Genomic DNA, 18,961 nt, shown 5'->3' with positions numbered 1-18,961 from the left:
CAGTTCATGCTTGGCTACTGACGGCAGGCCGAGCCACAGTAGAATTACTCATGATGTAAGCAAGGCTAGTTATAGCTTCAGGACCGTTTATAGAGCCACTGGTTTCTCTATGCTGTGACGTAGGCATTAACTCAATTGGCTCGCTACATTTAGATGACCGACCAACCCAGTAGGAGACGTCAAGCTAAAGGGGCCGGAGTCTCTTATTTCTGATTGGTCTACACATCTGGCAGGAGGAGAAAGATGGTGAGACCATAAAAGGTGTTGGGAAAGGGGAAAAACTGGATGGATGCAACCCAACTAATGGAGAACTTGCTGTTGTCATGACATAAATAGTTCTTTGAATAGATTGTGATAAGATATAAATTGGTGCTGACTGAATAGTGGAAATCAGGTGGTGATCAGCATGCTTGGAAAGAAGAAATCAAGGGATGTCAAATGACAGGATGTCATTAATGGATGATCAAATGAAACGTTGGGCATAAAATGATTCCTAATCTAATAAAATAAATAAATAAAAATAGCTGCAGACTCATTTCAGGTGTCTTGTTTAAAATAATCACACACACACACACACACACACACACACACACACACACACACACACACACACACACACACACACACACACACACACACACACACACACACACACACACACACACACACACACACACACACACACACACACACACACACACACACACACACACACACACACACACACACACACACACACACACACACACACACACACACACACACACACACACACACACACACACACACACAGGAGAATTTTAAAAAACAATCAGCAAGATCCAGCCAAAATTTCTGGGCAAATTTCAAAGCTTTTCGTTTGAAGATTTTTACAGCTCTCAGCATTCAACATTAGTATATTAGTAGCATGCAGCCGAGCAGTTCAGAGTTATGAAATGAGTATGCAGCCAGTCATGAGGAAGTTAATTAGGAATAAGAACTTCACTGGTCAATAAATGGCTTATTGGAGAGATGCTTTGATTTGACTCTAGAGTGAAGTAGTTTGGGAGTTGTGGTGCGAACCTTGGCGCTCTTGGTGAGTTTTCCCTGAAGTATGGTCTCGGTGGCTGACAGCGCCTCCATAGCGCTCCAGTTTTTCTCCCGTAGCTCCTAGTCAGTTTCAGAGAAACACCACTTCAGTTCAGCCTAAACTCTTGCCAAACAAATGATTGTCCCATTCATGTATAGAACCATTTGTACAGTTCCAAGACCCAACCAAGGTACTTCCATGTACCATTGATTTACACAGACATTCAAAGACCACAAAAAGCAAACAACGGCCTAAACATTATGAATGGTTTATGAATGTTAATAAACAGTTTAAATTCCCTAACAGTGACCAAAATCGTCCTGTAATTCAAGAATTACAAGGGGAAAAAGAAAACGTGCCATGAAGAATGTTTAGCTAAAAAGCGGTGGAAAATGCAGGATTATTTAAACTTATAACATTACATCAAATCCAAAATAAATAAATCAATATCTAAATAAAATAAAACAAAATGTATTGAGCTGATGTACAAGTCTTTCTAGAGCATTTAAACCTGTGGTTCTCAACTTTTTTGACTCAATGGCTTTTCCCATAACTTTTCCAGTTGTTCATGATTTAATGGATAAGGATTTTTACTCAATTTCCACTTGATGAAATATTTTAGATCAATGCACGACTACTGTAAGACAATATTTATTCATGAAATGTATAAAAATGCCCATGGAGACTTTTATCAATGTACATAACTTTTTCCTCATATCAAGACATTGGGAACTTCTTCAAAGAAAAAAAAGTTGTTAAGGGGGTGAATTAAATATGAAATATCTTCTTTTTTTAGATGATTCAGTGTGTTTTAATACTTATTTTCTTTTAATTTAAATAATTTTCAGTCATCTTGAGTCCCCTTTGAAGTTTGGACTGACTTCCCAATTATTCTCAATGTTTTTCTTTCATTCTGATATCAGCTTTGGTGTGGAATTTTGTATGTAATGTTTTACTAACAAGACAAAAAAATTAGATTTCTTGAAGGTGTATCTGGTCATTTTGTTTGTGTGGTCGATATGAGACGTTACACTGACACCTACTGGTGTGGATGTGGCATCACAAAATCCAAAGTTGCCGATTTCAGAATACCCGATTAGCTGATCAATTTCTTTCTTCAACAAAAAGTATCTGACAATGTGGGGACAATGTATCAAGATAAAGTGAGTAGTATTCAGCTTGACATATCTAAATATGGCTGCCTCTACGATGGGGGACCACCCCTATGTAAAAGCTTTTTTTAGATGACTGGCATTAAAATTTCATGTTAATGTACTGTATTTTCCAGGAAAAAGTCACAACTGAATTTAACTCACACAGGGTAAAAAACACAAACATAGGAGAATGAAAAGTTGCATCGGTGATTGATTCACATTTTCTTGTTACGCTGAGCAAGATTTATTGACATTTTCTAAAAAAAAAAAAGACCAAAAAAAGACTCATTTACTAGCAAAAAAGACAGATGGTGAAACGTTTGAGGATTTAGGAAGAGAAGAAAGAGATTCCACGTGTAGCCTGGAGGAATACTGCTAAAATCGTGGAAAATCAGGTGAGCAAGCAAACCAAACAGACATTGATTGCAATGTCAAGTAAGGCAATGCTAGGACTGACATGCTATGTGTGTGTGTGTGTGTATATTTTTGTACTTTGTGTGGTTGACATTAATTGTATTACATAAGTCGCTTTGGAATATAAGTGACAGTATTTTTATGACCTTCTGGAAAATACTGAACACTTTAGTTTACATTTTAAATAATATAAACAAATATTACGCATATTTAAATATTTTACACATTTTCAAAAGTACTTTTAATTTCTTATGGGGTTAAATTTACATAGTGCACACTTCTGATGCAGAAACTGGCACTATATTTCTTTCCAGGTCATAATTATCACAAACACACTTCCAACAAGGTTCAGGGATGCACAGGATCTGGTCAATAGCTGCCATTCAAATGAAAGTCACCTGTTTTACATACTCAACAGCATGTGCATTAGACAAGAACGGCTAAAGCTCTTCTACAGGAGCAGCTCAGCAAAACAAAAAAAAGAAAAGAAAACTCAACCTCACTCAACTTACGTTGTTCTTCTTACGTTGAAGCTCCACCGATTCCCTCAACTCAAGCAGTTCTTCCTGAAGTTCAGATAGCCGCTTGTCCTTCTCTGACAGCCTGAGGACAGACACACAACGGGACTTGTCAGTATTATGTCAGTGTGATGAGCCTTTATTATACTGGAACACGTTTGAGATCACCAACATATATCGTAACTAAAAGACTGCGACTTACGCTGTTAATAATTCCTGGCTGGGAGCTGCTGAAACGGTTTGCTTTGGGGGAAAAAATACATGATTATATCAATGCAAATGCAAAGTGAATATCAAAATGTCAGCAAAGTTACTTGGAGTAAAACTAATGTTGCATTAACAGGTTGTTATAGTTGTTTCTGTGGCATCTGTTATGAATTTCTCATCATTCTCACCTGTTGCTGTTGCACTTCCTTCTCCAATTCTCTCTGCAGTCTCTCAACATCCTGATCCTTGGCCGTTAACCTATGATATACATATGCATTGTTGATCTGTCAGGGTTACATCCAGTGATTATAATATACACTAAATAATTCAACACCGATTTTTTTCTGGGACGCTCAAAAAGAAAGAAAAAATGTTTCAGATAAAAGCTATTATTGGCATCACAATTTCAGCAAAAAGTTTTGTAAAATTTATATTCTCAAATATAATTTAAAGTGTTTTCAGTGTTTTGATTGTATTTTTCGTTTTAGGAAACGACTAATGGAACTGAACTTGATAACTTTGGGAAGTCTTTATTAGGGATTGGCAATATGGCCAAAATTATTACCATAATTTTTGTTCTACATCATTTGATATTGAAATGCATCATGGTATTCATTTCATACCATTAATAGGGAAGATAATACATTCTACATGTTTCTTAAAGGAACACTCCACCGTTTTTTTAAATAGGGCTTATTCACCTTCTTTCCTACATTTAGATAAGTGGGCAAATGCATTTTTGTCTCAGTGCATGCATTGTTTTAGTTTGACAGGGTCAGCGCTAGCTTAGCTTAGCATAGCATAATGAATGGAATCCTTTGTTGCCAGCTAGCATGTCCTGAGTAAAAGTGATATAAAAAAAAAAAAAAAAAAAACCCACCTAATTACTTCTTGTGGCCTGCGTTTTCACAAGTACAAATAGCGATGCAGATTAACACTAGGCGATTTCCTATGCAGATATTGACTTGGGACTATTTTAGGGGGAAGCACAGGCGAAGCACTGCTACTAGGGCGCAGAGATATCACGCCCAAGTAGCAGTGCTTCGCCTGTGCTTCCCCCTTAATATAGTCCTTAATATATAAGTCAATATCTGCCAGGGAAATCGCCTAGTGTTAATCTGCATCGCTATTTGTACTTGTTGTGAATACGCAGGCCACAAGAAGTAATTAGGTGGGTTTTTTTTTTTTATATCACTTTTACTCAGGACATGCTAGCTGGCAACAAAGGATTCCATTCATTATGCTAAGCTAAGCTAGCGCTGACCCTGTCAAACTAAAACAATGCATGCACTGAGACAAAAATGCATTTGCCCACCTATCTAAATGTAGGAAAGAAGGTGAATAAGGTGGAGTGTTCCTTTAAACCTTGAGAATGAATGCAAAATTGTTTGCTTATAAGCAAACGCGACAGAATAAGTTACCTTATAATATATGGCCCCATGAAATCTACTAAATTTTTTCAGAAACTGCTTTATGTTTGATTTTTTCCCGCCCGGTTATTGAATTTGTTTTGATGCGTTGCAGTTATAAAGGGAAGTGGTAATTAATACTGAAATTTAATTGACTGAGCGTTACACTGAAACAACCAATCAGAACGCAAATAGAGTTTCATGGCTGAACTATCCATATAATCAACAAGGTACTTTTAAAGGTACAACAAGTACTTTAAAAAAAGATGCCATTTGATTTTTCAATCTGGAATTGACTGACAATTAAAAAGGCACATGAGAGGAGAGATACATACTGGGCATGAAGCTCCTGAAGTTTGGCACTCAAGTCTGAGTTTGACTCCTGAGTTTCTCTGCTCTTCAGCTGAGCAAGTTCAGTGTTTAGAGTCTCGACCTGCTGTTGTAGATCCTGTGGACAAATTTGCATCAGTCTTTTATCCATCATTCAAATGGATGAGCACAGACTTCAGCAATGAATCATCTAGATGAACAGAACATGCAGCACAGACTTACTTCTATTGCCTTCTTCCTCTCCGATTCTTTGTCCATTGCTGACTGCAAACTTCCCTCAACTGAACAAATTTTTTCATCCTTCTCTTGAATCCTGATAGAAACAGAAAGTTTACATTTTATCACTCAAGAAATAGTTGAGTGATGATAATCACTCAATAGTCTCTAGTCGTGACTATGCAACTTACTTTTGCTGTAGCTCTTCTAGAGCCTTTTCTGATAATGTCTGGAAAAATGTGAGGGTACGAAACAGGAAGAATGTGAGTGGGCAGCTTTGGCAGGCATTTAACACAGTACAACTCTCTCCTCCACATATAATGTCTCTGTGTGGCTTGCTACCTGTTCTGTGGACTGTTTCTGTACTGCCTCCAGTTGCTGTTTCAAAGCTTCATACTCATTTATGACGCCCTGTTAAAAAAAAAAAAAAATTAAAAGGTACATTCAATACAACAAATTTAAATTAATAATTTAACTGCAGTAAAATAAGAATTTAAGGTGCTTTAGCTAGTTTTAAAAAAAACAATGTGTATATATATATATAAAAAATAAACTATTATAACTAATATAAACTAAAGTAAATATAAACAATTTTCTCTTCTTGTTCACCTTTAGTTCCTCTTCCTTATTGGCCACCTGAATGAGACTGGACTCCAGTAAAGTCTCCACCGTTCTAATCTTCTCATCTCGGTGCTGAAGGCTAAGGACACATAATATGGCAAACATTTCTTAATAATCTTTAATAAACAATGTGTCACCGTTTATATACTCAAAGATTACTGGCAGGAAGAACTTGCATATTTTAGTCCAATCTCCACACAAAGTTGTGTTCGTGAATAAAATTGGTTACAAACTTTACTAATGTTACTTAGAAATGCAAAATAAACTTATTTCAGCTCTGAATTATACTTTCGTTATGAATCTCCATTTCGTTTCACAAGCGTCTATAAAAAAAATCCATGACGTGGATTTTCATATGCTAATTTTCATATTGCATTCTACTTTGTCTTTTAGTTTAGATACACTTTTTAATAACACAAAGTAATCATAAAGATAATAAAATGTAATAAAGAAAAAAATATTTCAATATTATTGATACAGATGGCCATAGACCATGGGTAATTTACAGGGTTCGAAATGAGGGGGGTCCGGGGGGGTCCCCGACCCTCCATAAGTCATTAGGCACCCCCCCATAAGAATTTATTTTTGGATTTTGGGGGGTCCCCGACAAATATATTTTAACATTAAAAATGATTGTGAAAATTATAGGTCTTTAGTGACGTTTTATATTTATAACAGTAATTAATTTATTTCCTAGCGCGAGGCAGCAATCAGGGCAGCTATTAGCCGAGTGAGTTCCTATACAGCGTCACAGATTGTTGTTGTGGTGCTCCCGCAGACACGCACTGTAGCTGAACGCGGCAAAACGAAATCTCACAAAGAGTGAAAACCTGAATGAAAATCCTGTAAGTGCTTCGGTTATGTTTATATCTCCATAATTGCTTATAGTAAAATATTACGAGTTCGAGTTCCTATATCAAAAGTTGCATTAACTAGATACCCAGTGTAATGATTAGAAGAGTAGGGTCCGTAGCCTACGTTTGTCAACGTTTCTTGCTAGCTGTAAGGTTATGTGTATGAAGCCAATTTAGCCAAATGATCTGCCAGCTAACAGAAGACTATGGAAGCTTGTTTCCGCTACAGAGTGAAAAATAAAAAAGGTAATTGCGACTTTTTCATCTCACAATTCTGACTTTTTTCTCACAATTGAGAGTTTACATCTCACAATTCTAACTTTTTATCTCAGAATTACGTGATATAAAGTCGCAATTGCAGGTTATAAAGTCAGAATTGCCTGATATAAAGTCGCAGTTGTGTGTTAAGTCAAAATTGCGTGATATAAAGTCGCAGTTGTGTGTTATAAAGTCAGAATTATGAGATATAGCCTATACTCGCAATTGCGAGAAATATAGGCTACTTGAAATTCTGACTTTTTTTCTCAGAATTGCTTGTTTATATCTTGCAATTCTGACTTTATAATACGCAATTAAGAGATATAAAGTCAGAATTGCATGATATAAAGTCGCAATTGCGTGTTATAAAGTCAGAATTGTGAGATATAAACTATTCTGAGGTAAAAAAAAAAAAAAAAAAGTCCGTCTTTTTTCCCCTTAGAATTGGACTTTATATATTACAATTGTTAGTTTATATCTCACAATTCTGAGAAAAGATGTCAGAATTGCGAGATATAAACTCGCAATTATGTGTTATAAAGTCAGTATATTGCGTGATATATAGCCTAAAGTCGCAATTGTGAGAACAAAAGTCAGAATTCTGACTTTATAAGACGCAATTGCGACTTTATTTCATCCAATGCTGACTTTATATCTCGCAATTCTGAGGGAAAAAGAGGAAAAAGAACTTGCAACTTTGTTGCTCCAGAGTTAGAGGTTTACCTGTTAGATTATAGCCACTTCTCCAGGCACCACTACAATACTGGGCCTAGCCCAAACCATGAAAACATCCCAAGACCATTATCCCACCTTCAAGATTGGTCCATATAATTTTGCCTACAGTATATAGTGTAGCAATGTAGTCTTCAGAATTTGTAATAATTGAATTTTAGGGGACCCCCCCAAGAGTCCTAAGTCATTTCGAACCCTGGTAATTTATAAAACTATTGTTTACTAAAAATCAATTACTGATATTGATTTTTAATTGGCCATAACATGAAAATAACAGGGCTAACGGTATTGGCCAGAATTGTATTATCAGTATAGCACTAGTGTGCACTATATAATGTTAATATTTCTAACCATCTGCTTATCAATGCACTCACCCCTGCTGAAGCTGATCCACAGTTACAACCTGGGGAAAGAGAAGACACGACAGTGGTGTGCGTTAAAGTTCACATGTATAAGTGGATTCGTGGAAAGAAAAGCAACTGAAGTCTAACCTGCTCAGAAATCTGTGCCTGCAGATTCTGGAGCTCAGCCTTCAGTGTCAGATTCTCATTGTGCATGGCCTGCAGAGAGCAGAGAGAGACACAGGTTTATTACACAGCGGAAATCAAACTTCAGTTCAACCGGTGTGAGCTAAAACAATGGTGGTGAGTGGTGACACTTGCCTGCATGTTGGTCTCCCTGCTGGCGCCGCTGCTCCTCTCAGCATTGAGAGAATCTTCTAGGCTCTTTCTCTGCAGCTCTTTTTCAGCCAGCCTAATGAGAGACACATGCAGAATAATGTATAATGAGGTTTAAGACAGCTGCCACCTTAAACTGCCCAACCATGTGAGGTGCGATAAAGTGGCAAGTGATAAGTCCGTTTCCATGTTAGGACTTTTGGCAGAAAGCAGGTCTAATTGGTCCAAATCACACTCCACATAGCTGTGTAATAAACATCAAATACTCTACTGTCTCATAAGCTGAGGTTTTAATGCGGCAGCAGCATCAGGCCTGTGTCACACTGCAGGCGTAATCATGCTTTCACTCAGTGACTTCTCAAAGTGAAGTCTTTGGTTCAATTCTTTGGTTAAATATTACTTATTACAGTGCGTTTTTTTATATAAATAAATACATAAATATATTTAAAAATATATATATATATAAATAATTTCATTCCGCTAGGATGCACCGAAATGATCAAAAGTGACAGTGAGGAAGACTTTAGCAGAAAACCTATTTCAAATAAATGCTGTTTTTTTTTTTTTCAAATTTCTATACATCAAAGAATCCTGAAATAAAAATGTATCACGGTTGCCACAAAAATATTAAGCAGCACAACTGTTTTCAAAATCGATAAGAAGAAATGTTATATATATATATATATATATATATATATATATATATATATATATATATATATATATATATATATATATATATATATATATATATATATATATATATATATATATATATATATATATATAAAAACTATTTACAATTGTAAAAACATTTCACAATATTTTAGGGCTGCCAGCCCGACTAAAGATTGTTCTAGTCGACTAGTAATTGTTCATTTAAGCAATTAGTCGACTAATCGCACATTTATACTAATTGAATCACTAAATACTAAACTATAATAAGGCAATAATGTATAAAGACGTAATGAAGGCCTATAGCCTATCCCACTATCAAGCGCACACATAAAGCTTGCCACAAAGCACCAGCAAAAGTAATGATTATGAATGTGTTGAAAATAATAGCAAGGGGAAATTTTATTATTTTTTAATAATCTAGTGTTTTCTGAATCAGTGTCAGCTGCAAAGATGAAGTTGCCGATGCCGACTTGTCATCTCTGCAGTGGATCCACCTTTAGAGAGAAATGCACCTTTCATGTGGATTGCATACTTGGAGAGTGTTCGCTTTCAATTTGGTTTGTTTAAAAGTAGACATTTCAAGCTTTCTATAGATACATTTCTCATGTTTGTGAGGCAAACTTTGAATGGCAGTGTTAAATTTTACCTTTATGAGTAAAATAGTTGAGTAAAAAAAAAAAAAAGAAACAACACACTAAAGCCTGAAAAGCATTGAAATAAATATCAGTAAATACTGGTAACTTACATAATATAATAAAGTTGAATCTATTAAAAAAAACAAAAACAAAAAAAAAAAAACTTTCCACACAAAGGCGCGTGATAAAGCCTACCGCTCTGCGCTTTGAGAGGGATGTGGACACGAGCAGGAAAGAGACCATCGATCTCGTTTCTGATATCCTCATGTTTTCTACTTGTAAAAGGTATGAAGAGCGAATTTTATCTTCCACAAGGGCAAGGCATTTAAGCTGTTTGCGCGCTGCCAGAGAAAGCAAAACTAAAATCACCCGCGCGTGTGAAACGCGCTTTACAAAATGAACTTGACGCGCCTTACCAATTATCATATGTCTAACAAGCACAAACTGTGTTAAAAATAATTTGACTTACAAGTAAAAATGTTGGCTATCTGTCCTACAGCGTTTTTCTACTTTAACACAGTAAAGAATACGAAAATAATCGACCTAAAAGCGAACAAAGGAAGAAACGTTTAACGCGTCTTTGGGTGAGACGCGAGTGAAGATATGGGAAAAGAAAAAAGAGATTCCATGCAGGGATGAGTCACGATTTTTGAATATTCGATTAGTTGATTTAATTATAGAATATCTAATGTTCTAATGTCTGTTGTGCGATCATTCTCTAAAATAAAATCTCCATGTTCTGGTGCTGATGCAGTGGTGACGCGTTCATGTAACCGGAGGGTGACGCAGTGCTGCAAATAACGCACATAACAGCTGTCACAAAGAACCGGCAAAAGTAATGATTATGTACGTGTCAAATATAGCAAGGAGACATTTGAATTGTTTATTAATAAAGTGTTTTGTGTGCGTGTGTGTGTGTCAGTGTCGAGCTGCAAAGATGAAGTTGACGATGAGAAATGCACACTTATATGGAAAACATAATGCTAGTTGGTTTATTTTCGTTTTGAATTGTTTTGTTTAAAAGTAGATAATTCAAGCTTTCTATAAGGAATAACTAATGGAATATTTTTAAATTCGCTAATAATCGGGTGACCAGATCGCAAACCAGAATTTAAAGCCGACAAAGCTTAAGTTTATGGTCTCACGTAGGCTACAACTCTCTCATTCGTCATGAATTCAAACTTTTCCATGGCTGCGATATAACATTTAATTGCTAAACCTATTATTTCTTTTGTAAACAAAGCTTTGTGTGTCATAATATTAATGTAAAACAGCATTCATATACAAAAATTTTTTTTAGGCAAAACACCGCCGGTACTACTCAGCCACCGCGGTGGCGCTTTACAACCGCGGTGGTGCGGTTGTCAAGTTTACCGGCACAGCCCTAATCCAAAGGGTAATTAATCAACATGGAATGGAATTTAAACCCCAAATTGTATCTTCAAACTGCTTAAACCATTAGAATTCCCTCAGATTTACTGAATATGAAGTTCTATATCTGTTTATCACTGCAACTGCATCAAGCTTCTTGATATTACAAGCAATTGATATTATAAGCAAATTTTTTTTTTTTAAATGGATGAGTAGATTAAGTTACTTCATATATGCCTATTATATCGTAAAAAATATATATTTTCAATATTTTCTGCAGCCATGTTTCTGCTATGCACCGCCAGTGTGAATACTGTCACCTAGCTTGTTAAAATGGGTGGCAAAATATATATGAACTGCTTACATATGCAGTGTGAAACAGGCCTCTATGCGAAACTAAAAAACAAGTAAGCTTTGAGGCGATCACTTACAGTTTTTGAAGCTCATCGAAATGTGATGCTGTCGTAGCCTAAAAGAAAAAACGAAACGACTCAAACATTAATGTCCACCAACAAGCAGAGACAGATTCACCCTCATCCACTAGTCCACACACACATACCTGAGCATTGAGCTGAGTCTGAAGATTATCAATCTGAACTTTCAGCGTTTTGTTTTCATTAAGAAGATCCTGCAAACGATAATATTGTGTGTTGATCAGCAGCGATATAACATGCAGACATGCTTCTGTTGAGTTTGAGGTGTACAGTGACTTGTAAGAAGTACCTGGACTTGCTCCTGTAGTTGGTCGTCAGGTTGCATGGTGTGCTTCGCTGCCTCCAGCAGTTGCCTGACCTTCTGCTCCAGCTGCATGACCTTCTGCTGCTCTTGCTCCTTGAAGAAGATTGAGTCTTTCAGGCTGCTGTGGAGACTCTGGATCTCCTTGCTTTTCGTGGTCATCTCACTCTCCACAGCCATCAGCTTGTTCTGCAGCTCTGAGATGGACACAGGAGACACGTGTTGAGTGGCCAGTGCAGATCATTTGATGTCTTTAAGGTGGTGCACGTGTATTTCTACCTTGTTTAGCGACCTGGAGCTTTTCTCTCTCAGCACTCACGTTGTGTAAATAGTTCTGCAGATCTTCCCAACTACGTTTGGCATCCTGCAAAAAGATACAAAACGGTTTAGTGTTGGAGATTAGCTAACTGAATGTAGGGACATTTTTCAGACATTAAACAGAAGCGTAGCTGTTTTCAAGAGTAGCTTTTTCTGTAACAAGCTAATTTTGACAAGTAGCAGTGTATGGAAAATTAAAATTAATGTTTGAAAAAGTACATTCAAATCACAAGCCATAAAGTGAGCAGAAGCAATAATCAAACACACCCTCCTTGAGATTCCTCTCTGTCTTTAGTACAGGAAAATCCAAGGATGGCTTGTTTGACCAAATCAATTCATTTCATCAACACATAAAAAAAGGTACTTAAATGAGTAAGTATTTAAACAAATAATAAATCAGATCTGCCAAATGTCAATTGTTCAGGCTTATTTAACTGTTGTTGTCACTGTTTTTCTGTCGTGGCAAAATAAACAAAAAGTTGGTTAACAGCTGTTTAAATTTTTTTTCAATGGTTCATTTAGTTGATATTTTTGATATTTAATTGTGTGAAATTTATTCAATTAAGTCAAGTCGAAAATTAAGAAATATCAACTAAATGAAACAAATTTCAATTTAAGTCGACTTGACAGAACTGAATTAAGTCGACTTGACAGAACTGAATTAAGTCGACTTGACAGAACTGAATTAAGTCGACTTGACAGAACTGAATTAAGTCGACTTGACAGAACTGAATTAAGTCGACTTGACAGAACTGAATTAAGTCGACTTGACAGAACTGAATTAAGTCGACTTGACAGAACTGAATTAAGTCGACTTGACAGAACTGAATTAAGTCGACTTGACAGAACTGAATTAAGTCGACTTGACAGAACTGAATTAAGTCGACTTGACTGAACTGAATTAAGTCGACTTGACTGAACTGAATTAAGTCGACTTGACTGAACTGAATTAAGTCGACTTGACAGAACTGAATTAAGTCGACTTGACTGAACTGAAGTCGACTGAATTGAATACATTTAAATTTCACACAATAAATTTCAATACATTTAAATTTCACACAATAAATTTCAATACATTTAAATTTCACACTGTTGTCAGAAAAAGTTAATTTTATTTTAAAATCTGATAAACATTAAAATATATTTTTTCTTTTTTTAATACTCATTTCTTTGTGCAGTTCTGACAGCATCTTTAAATCATCAGTAGCTTGGCAAGCTACATTGGTTTCATATTAATTTCCAAAACTCAGGCCAATTAGCATATCTGATCATGAATGTTTTAAGTCACACTTCTAAATAGTACAACGTAATTAGCTTTATATTGTACTTCACACATCATAAAACAGGGCTAACTGATTTTGTGAATGCCTTGTTTGGTGTTCTAATAATAGTGGGATTCAGTTCAAAGATGTGTATTGTGCAATGGCTTTGTGGGTGTGATGTGATCGGCACCTCCAGCTGAGACACATTCTGCTTGTAGTTGACTTCTAGACCCTTCCGCTGCAACTCTTCCTGCTGCAGCTTGTTTTTGGTTTCCGCTAGCTCTTTCATCAGGCCATTGTACTCCGAACGCAGTTTATTCAGCTCTGATGACTGCCTGAAAACACACATTAAATGTAAACCATTTAAGTTAGCAAAAATTGTGGAAATTTCCCAGTTTTTCCACCAATATCAGTGACAAAAAAAGTTATTGTCGAAATGAGTTGGCAGCTATTCCGGATTCACTTTTGCAACATAGGTTTGTAACAAATTTGTATAATGCCAGCCTATGGCCTTCACTGACAGCACACAAACTACGCATACTTTGCCCCGCCTACAAACACTGTAGTTGCAGCTGAGGCCTGAGTTTGGCTCGTGTTGTCGAAAATGAAGATGAAAAATAAAGATCTTTTTGATGAAATCTGAGAGCTTTCTGTCCCTCCATTGACAGCTACGCATCTACCACTTTGATGCTTCAAAAAGTTCATAAAGAGATCGTAAAAGTAATCCATTTGAATTGAGCGTTTTATTCCAAATTTTCTAAAGAGACTCATTTTATATGATGAACAGATTTAATTTAGGCTTTTATTCACATATAAACACTTATCAGCGAACATAAACAGAACCTAATTGGTTCTTGCTGAAGCTCAAACGTGCTGCGTAACACAAGAATGAACTTCATTGGTTCTAGCGTGTCAAGCGAACATGCTTGAGCTTCTGTTTACCACAACTGATGTGTGAGTTGATAAATGTTTATGTGTGAATAAAAACCTAAATTAAATCTGTTCATCATATATATACAGTAAGTATATAAGTGATCGAGTCTCTTCAGAAAATTTGGACTAAACCGCTCAATTCATATGGATTAGTTTTACTATCACTTTATGAAATTTTTGAAGCGTCAAATTGTCAGATGTGTAGCTGTCAATACAGAGACACAAATCTCTCAGGTTTCATCAAAAAGATCTTTATTTATGTTCCGAAGATGAACGAAAAGTCTTATGGGTTTGGAACAACAGGAGGGTGAGTAATTGATGAGTTTTAATTTTGGGGTTAATTAACCCTTTAACAGTTTGTGCAGCACATTTCAGCAGAAAAGCCGGAAAATGTCAATAAAAAATTTAAAAAACTCACTTGCTCTCCATCTGGTTGGTGGTGGAGCATCTCTCCACAGCATCTCTCAGGATGCCGTTCTCCTGCTGCAGCCGAGCGATCTGACTCTCCAGCTGTTCTCTGACCTGTTGGAACTGCAGAGAGAAAGTTCACGTCATTGGATGCTCTCACTAACCGTTATACATCAAGCTCGCCATCCTCCTGCTCCTTCATGACACGCATGGCCCTCTGCATGACAGTCTTACCAGCCAACGCAACGAGATTAATTACCTTAATCTGCATCTCCTGGTAGCTCTGAGCTTTAGCCTGCATGATGTCTTTATCTCTGGCAACACGATGTTCATGCAGCACAGACTCCACACGGCCTGTCTTCTGCTTCTCAGCCTGCAGTTCCTGAAGTCCCATTCAATAAATTACTACCATCCTCATCAAAACCAAGCAAAGCTGACACAGTTATATTTATGGCGTGCTTACAGCGCAATTATGTGGCACTATGCAAATGTCAGAAAACTCAGAAAATGTTAATTAATTAGTCATTTTTATCAGGTAATAGGTTATAATTGATGCTAATAGCTAATTATTCAGAACCTTATTTCTAAGAAATTTAAATGTAATATTATATGAGCAGGTTCATTTTGTATGAGGTTTGCAATTTCTACAAAACCAAACTTTGGCTGAACAGAGTTTACAACCCTGATTTGTGTCATGTGGTTATTTTCTAGTAATAAACTTTTAAAAAAAATGTAATCAAATAATAACCAATCAATCAATGTAAATCAATGTTCTACTAATAGAGAAATGAGATTCTTTCCTTGATATATCTGAAGAACAAATTTTTTATTTTAAGCGGGACATTAATTTGAACCCTGTTCATGGAAAGTGCCACCTATATCCAAACCAGGAAGCCTGGTACTCACATCAGGAAACATAAGAGACATAAATGACTAACCTGGCTTAACTGTTTGACTTTGCCCTTGGCAATGGACGCCTCCTCCTGTAGCGTGCTCAGAAGACGATCTTTCTCTGCGAGCTGCTGGGCCGAAGGCTCAAACTTAGCTGCAGACTAAGAAAACAAAACCAGAAGAATCATCAGAAATTTGACTACTCAAATTTCCACTCCTGAACATATTTCATTACTGCATGACGGCAAAAAGCACTAAACAAAAAAATAAAAGTGAACCTCATCCTCTAACCTTGTACCAGTTGTCCAAAGCATTGGGACTCTTGTCTCTGAGCAGCGAGACGAGGCTGACCACATCAGTATCTGACAGCACCAGTCCACTCAGACTGGCCAGCAACTCCTTCAGCTTCACCTCAGAGTTCTCTGCACAAAAACAGACACGTATCAGCCACCTGTTCACACCGCAGGTCTTCAGGAAATTCATTTTAAAACCCTCCGTAGGCAGTATTTTATGCTGCCACCTATGCCGCCCTCAGGACAAATTCTAAGTCAAGAAGATTGCATGCATCTTTCGTGGAGAAGGCCGTTCCATTATGCTTTATACGAGGCGCAGTGGAACAAATATTCCAAGATGGTGGCGAATGTGGGCGAAATGCTGATTATGAATATACTTAAAGGGATATTTCACCGCTGGAAAGATGAATGTGTATTTAAATAGGGTCATTTATGTAATAGAAATGTGAAATTATTTTAGAAGTTGGTGCCTTCTAGACTGAGAAAAGCAAGAAAATGTATTTTTGGCTCATGTGGATGAAAGACAACAACTCCCAGAATGCACTTGCTTCGCTGCCCTACGAGGCCACTCCCAAGCCACGCCTACCGGTTACAGAGGGCAGTATCGGGAGAAATGACACAACTAGGCTACTAGTCGACTCTAAACTGAAAAGACACCATTTTATGGTGAGATCCCCCTATGGGCGGGTTGAAGACATGCGGGACGAGCTCCTCCTACTGGCAGGAGTCTCTCGCCTCTGGCCAAAAAAGCCTCAGATGACGCTTAAATTACGATATTTGCGTCATCTGAGGTTTTTTTCCAGACACGCAATACAGAAATCTCTCGTCTCAAGGGGACATGAGGGAGGGAAGCACGGTCATTCGAAAATACTACCGGGTTTCTACTGATACAAAGCTTAATGCTAATCGGTGAAGTATCACTTTAAGTATCAATAAAATTGATTTAAATAATTAAGATCCGACTATAATCCCCACATATTATACCCATATACATTTTTGTGTGCTACTGTAAAACATGCAGTGAAGATGCCAAGTACCTTTGTTGGTTTCACTCTTCTGTTTCTTGCCATGTTTGGTGGGCGCGGGAGCAGGAGGTGTTGTCTCGTTGTTTTGGTTGCTCTGGTGGTTTGTCGGGGCAGCGGAGTCAGTCTGAGCGACTGGGGCAGAGGACTGGACATGTGCCTCGTCCACTGAAACAAATATGACCACAGGAGTCACTTAAGGAATAAGTTATGCAAAACTAAAATTGTGTCATCATTCATCTTTGGAGAAGTTTGAAAGAATGTTCATGCGGCTCTTTTCCATACAATATCAGTGAATGGGGACCAACACTTTAAAGCAAAAATAAAAGTCTTAAGAACATTTTCGTCATGGAAACATTTTTGAATATGCAGTTTAAATATGTACGAATGAATTACGAAAGCTTATAACCACTTTCATGGTGCTTTTTTGACGTTTTGGAGCTTGACACACCCTCTACACACACAAAAGTAACAGAATCGCCACTGGCTAGTAAGTTTACTCTGGTGTCAGTATGATTTTATGTTTTTCAAAGAAGTCTTTTCTCACTGTCGACTCAACTGCGAATTTTATCCTCTCTAGTTCGTCTTATTTTGGTGTATTCCTACCTGAGACAACAGGTTCCACCTTCTGCTTCTTCTTTCGACGGCCACTGCCGCTGGAGGCATTAGGTGGCGCTGCTGCAGAAACAGGGGCGGCTCCGTCCTGAACCTTTACCTCCATGATCACAGGCTCCTCCTTCACCACACGAGGAGACAGATCGAGCTTGACCTCAGGTGGATGCTCTTCTGTGTGAAAAGAGAGCTAGTTATCTTCAGAGAATTATTCAAAAATGATTGTGTGGCTCGCCCATGCAGAAATTGCCATAATTCTAGAGTGTGTTACCATGCAACATCTTTTAAAGTTAAAATATTTAGCCAAAATTTTTCCATTTTGGAAATCATTGGCAAAAATCACTGACGTTTAATTAGTGCTTCCCTGATGATATGTTTTTAAGGTGTCAGTGTCTATATTGTGTAGAGTTGGGACAACTTTTAATGGACTTGTACTTGTGATGGATTTTTACTCTGGCTTGAGTTGGACTTTAAGTCCAAGTTGAGTCCACGGCTATTGGTGAAATACATTCGGACAGTTGACGGAAATGTCACTGGACCAATTGGTGAAATGAAACATCATTCGCATGTGTTTTTAAAGGGGTCATATAATGGTACAAGCACTTTTACAAGTTGATTGTTCTGAAATGTGTGTTGGCAGTGCCTGTACACAACCATCATAAAATTATAAAAATCCATCCAGTGGTTTTTTTTTTATCTCCTTGTATGTTTTCCAATCTCTAAAATCAAGCCGTTCGACCTAGTGACGTCACACGGTCGGACGCCCCTCCCACGATTTGTGATTGACAGCAGCGTTTCAACACAGTCCCGTCCTCGCTCGTGAGCAAGCTGTCTGTCATCATAGTCCGCGCGTCATTGTTGATACGCTGGAGCACTGTCTATGAGCAGAATGGCGTCTAAGCGATTGTGGTGTTCTTGGGTGTAACAACGAACACAGCAGTCATGTTGATGATGTTCCTAAATCCGAACCGCTGAAGACACAGTGGCTGAGTTTGTTTTCAAAGGGAATATTCCCCACGATCAACGTCAATGCTTTCATGTTTGCGGGAATCATTTCACACACCAGACTGCTTTACAAACGAGGGTCAGTATAAAGCTGGTTTTGCTAAGAAGCTGCTCCTGAAAAAAGGATCGATACCAACTATTCGTGTTCCTGCTGCACCTCCAGAAGAACTGAAGTGAGTGTAACATTTTATTGACCTTTATATTAATCTTTATATTAATCTTTGCAAATCGCTAGCACGCTTCACGATGAATGCGGCTGTTTACACTCAGGGTACATTACGGCATGTTTTCTATGTACAACGTGTTATGGTTATTGTGTTATTATGTTACAAACTGTGT

At 37.4% G+C, this 18,961-nt stretch overlaps 1 protein-coding gene across 4 annotated transcripts in view; it reads right to left on the bottom strand.

Annotated features, from left to right (window-relative positions):
• The window catches only part of ktn1 (kinectin 1), a 42,888-nt gene that overhangs the window by 11,306 nt on the left and 12,621 nt on the right, over positions 1-18,961 (bottom strand). For 2 of the 4 annotated variants that reach the window (XM_081394151.1, XM_081394154.1), the window contains exons 3-25: positions 17,612-17,791; positions 17,021-17,173; positions 15,982-16,112; positions 15,738-15,851; positions 15,059-15,181; positions 14,810-14,922; positions 13,649-13,793; positions 12,158-12,242; positions 11,867-12,075; positions 11,703-11,771; positions 11,575-11,612; positions 8,445-8,535; positions 8,274-8,342; positions 8,157-8,185; positions 5,927-6,017; positions 5,660-5,728; positions 5,509-5,546; positions 5,324-5,414; positions 5,107-5,219; positions 3,551-3,620; positions 3,358-3,398; positions 3,150-3,240; positions 1,063-1,149 (exon numbers count right to left, since the gene is read on the bottom strand). In XM_081394151.1, the coding sequence (XP_081250277.1) occupies positions 1,063-1,149; positions 3,150-3,240; positions 3,358-3,398; positions 3,551-3,620; positions 5,107-5,219; positions 5,324-5,414; positions 5,509-5,546; positions 5,660-5,728; positions 5,927-6,017; positions 8,157-8,185; positions 8,274-8,342; positions 8,445-8,535; positions 11,575-11,612; positions 11,703-11,771; positions 11,867-12,075; positions 12,158-12,242; positions 13,649-13,793; positions 14,810-14,922; positions 15,059-15,181; positions 15,738-15,851; positions 15,982-16,112; positions 17,021-17,173; positions 17,612-17,791 (2,240 nt within the window). The remainder of the gene's footprint in view (positions 1-1,062; positions 1,150-3,149; positions 3,241-3,357; positions 3,399-3,550; positions 3,621-5,106; positions 5,220-5,323; positions 5,415-5,508; positions 5,547-5,659; positions 5,729-5,926; positions 6,018-8,156; positions 8,186-8,273; positions 8,343-8,444; positions 8,536-11,574; positions 11,613-11,702; positions 11,772-11,866; positions 12,076-12,157; positions 12,243-13,648; positions 13,794-14,809; positions 14,923-15,058; positions 15,182-15,737; positions 15,852-15,981; positions 16,113-17,020; positions 17,174-17,611; positions 17,792-18,961) is intronic. The other 2 variants (XM_081394152.1, XM_081394153.1) reach the window with 2 other exon arrangements.

Source organism: Scardinius erythrophthalmus (genome assembly GCF_964197995.2).
Source record: "Scardinius erythrophthalmus genome assembly, chromosome: 19".
In the NCBI taxonomy this organism is placed as follows: Eukaryota; Metazoa; Chordata; class Actinopteri; order Cypriniformes; family Leuciscidae; genus Scardinius; species Scardinius erythrophthalmus.
Note: the sequence above shows the minus strand (reverse complement) of the source record. Positions and strands in the feature narration are given on the sequence as shown.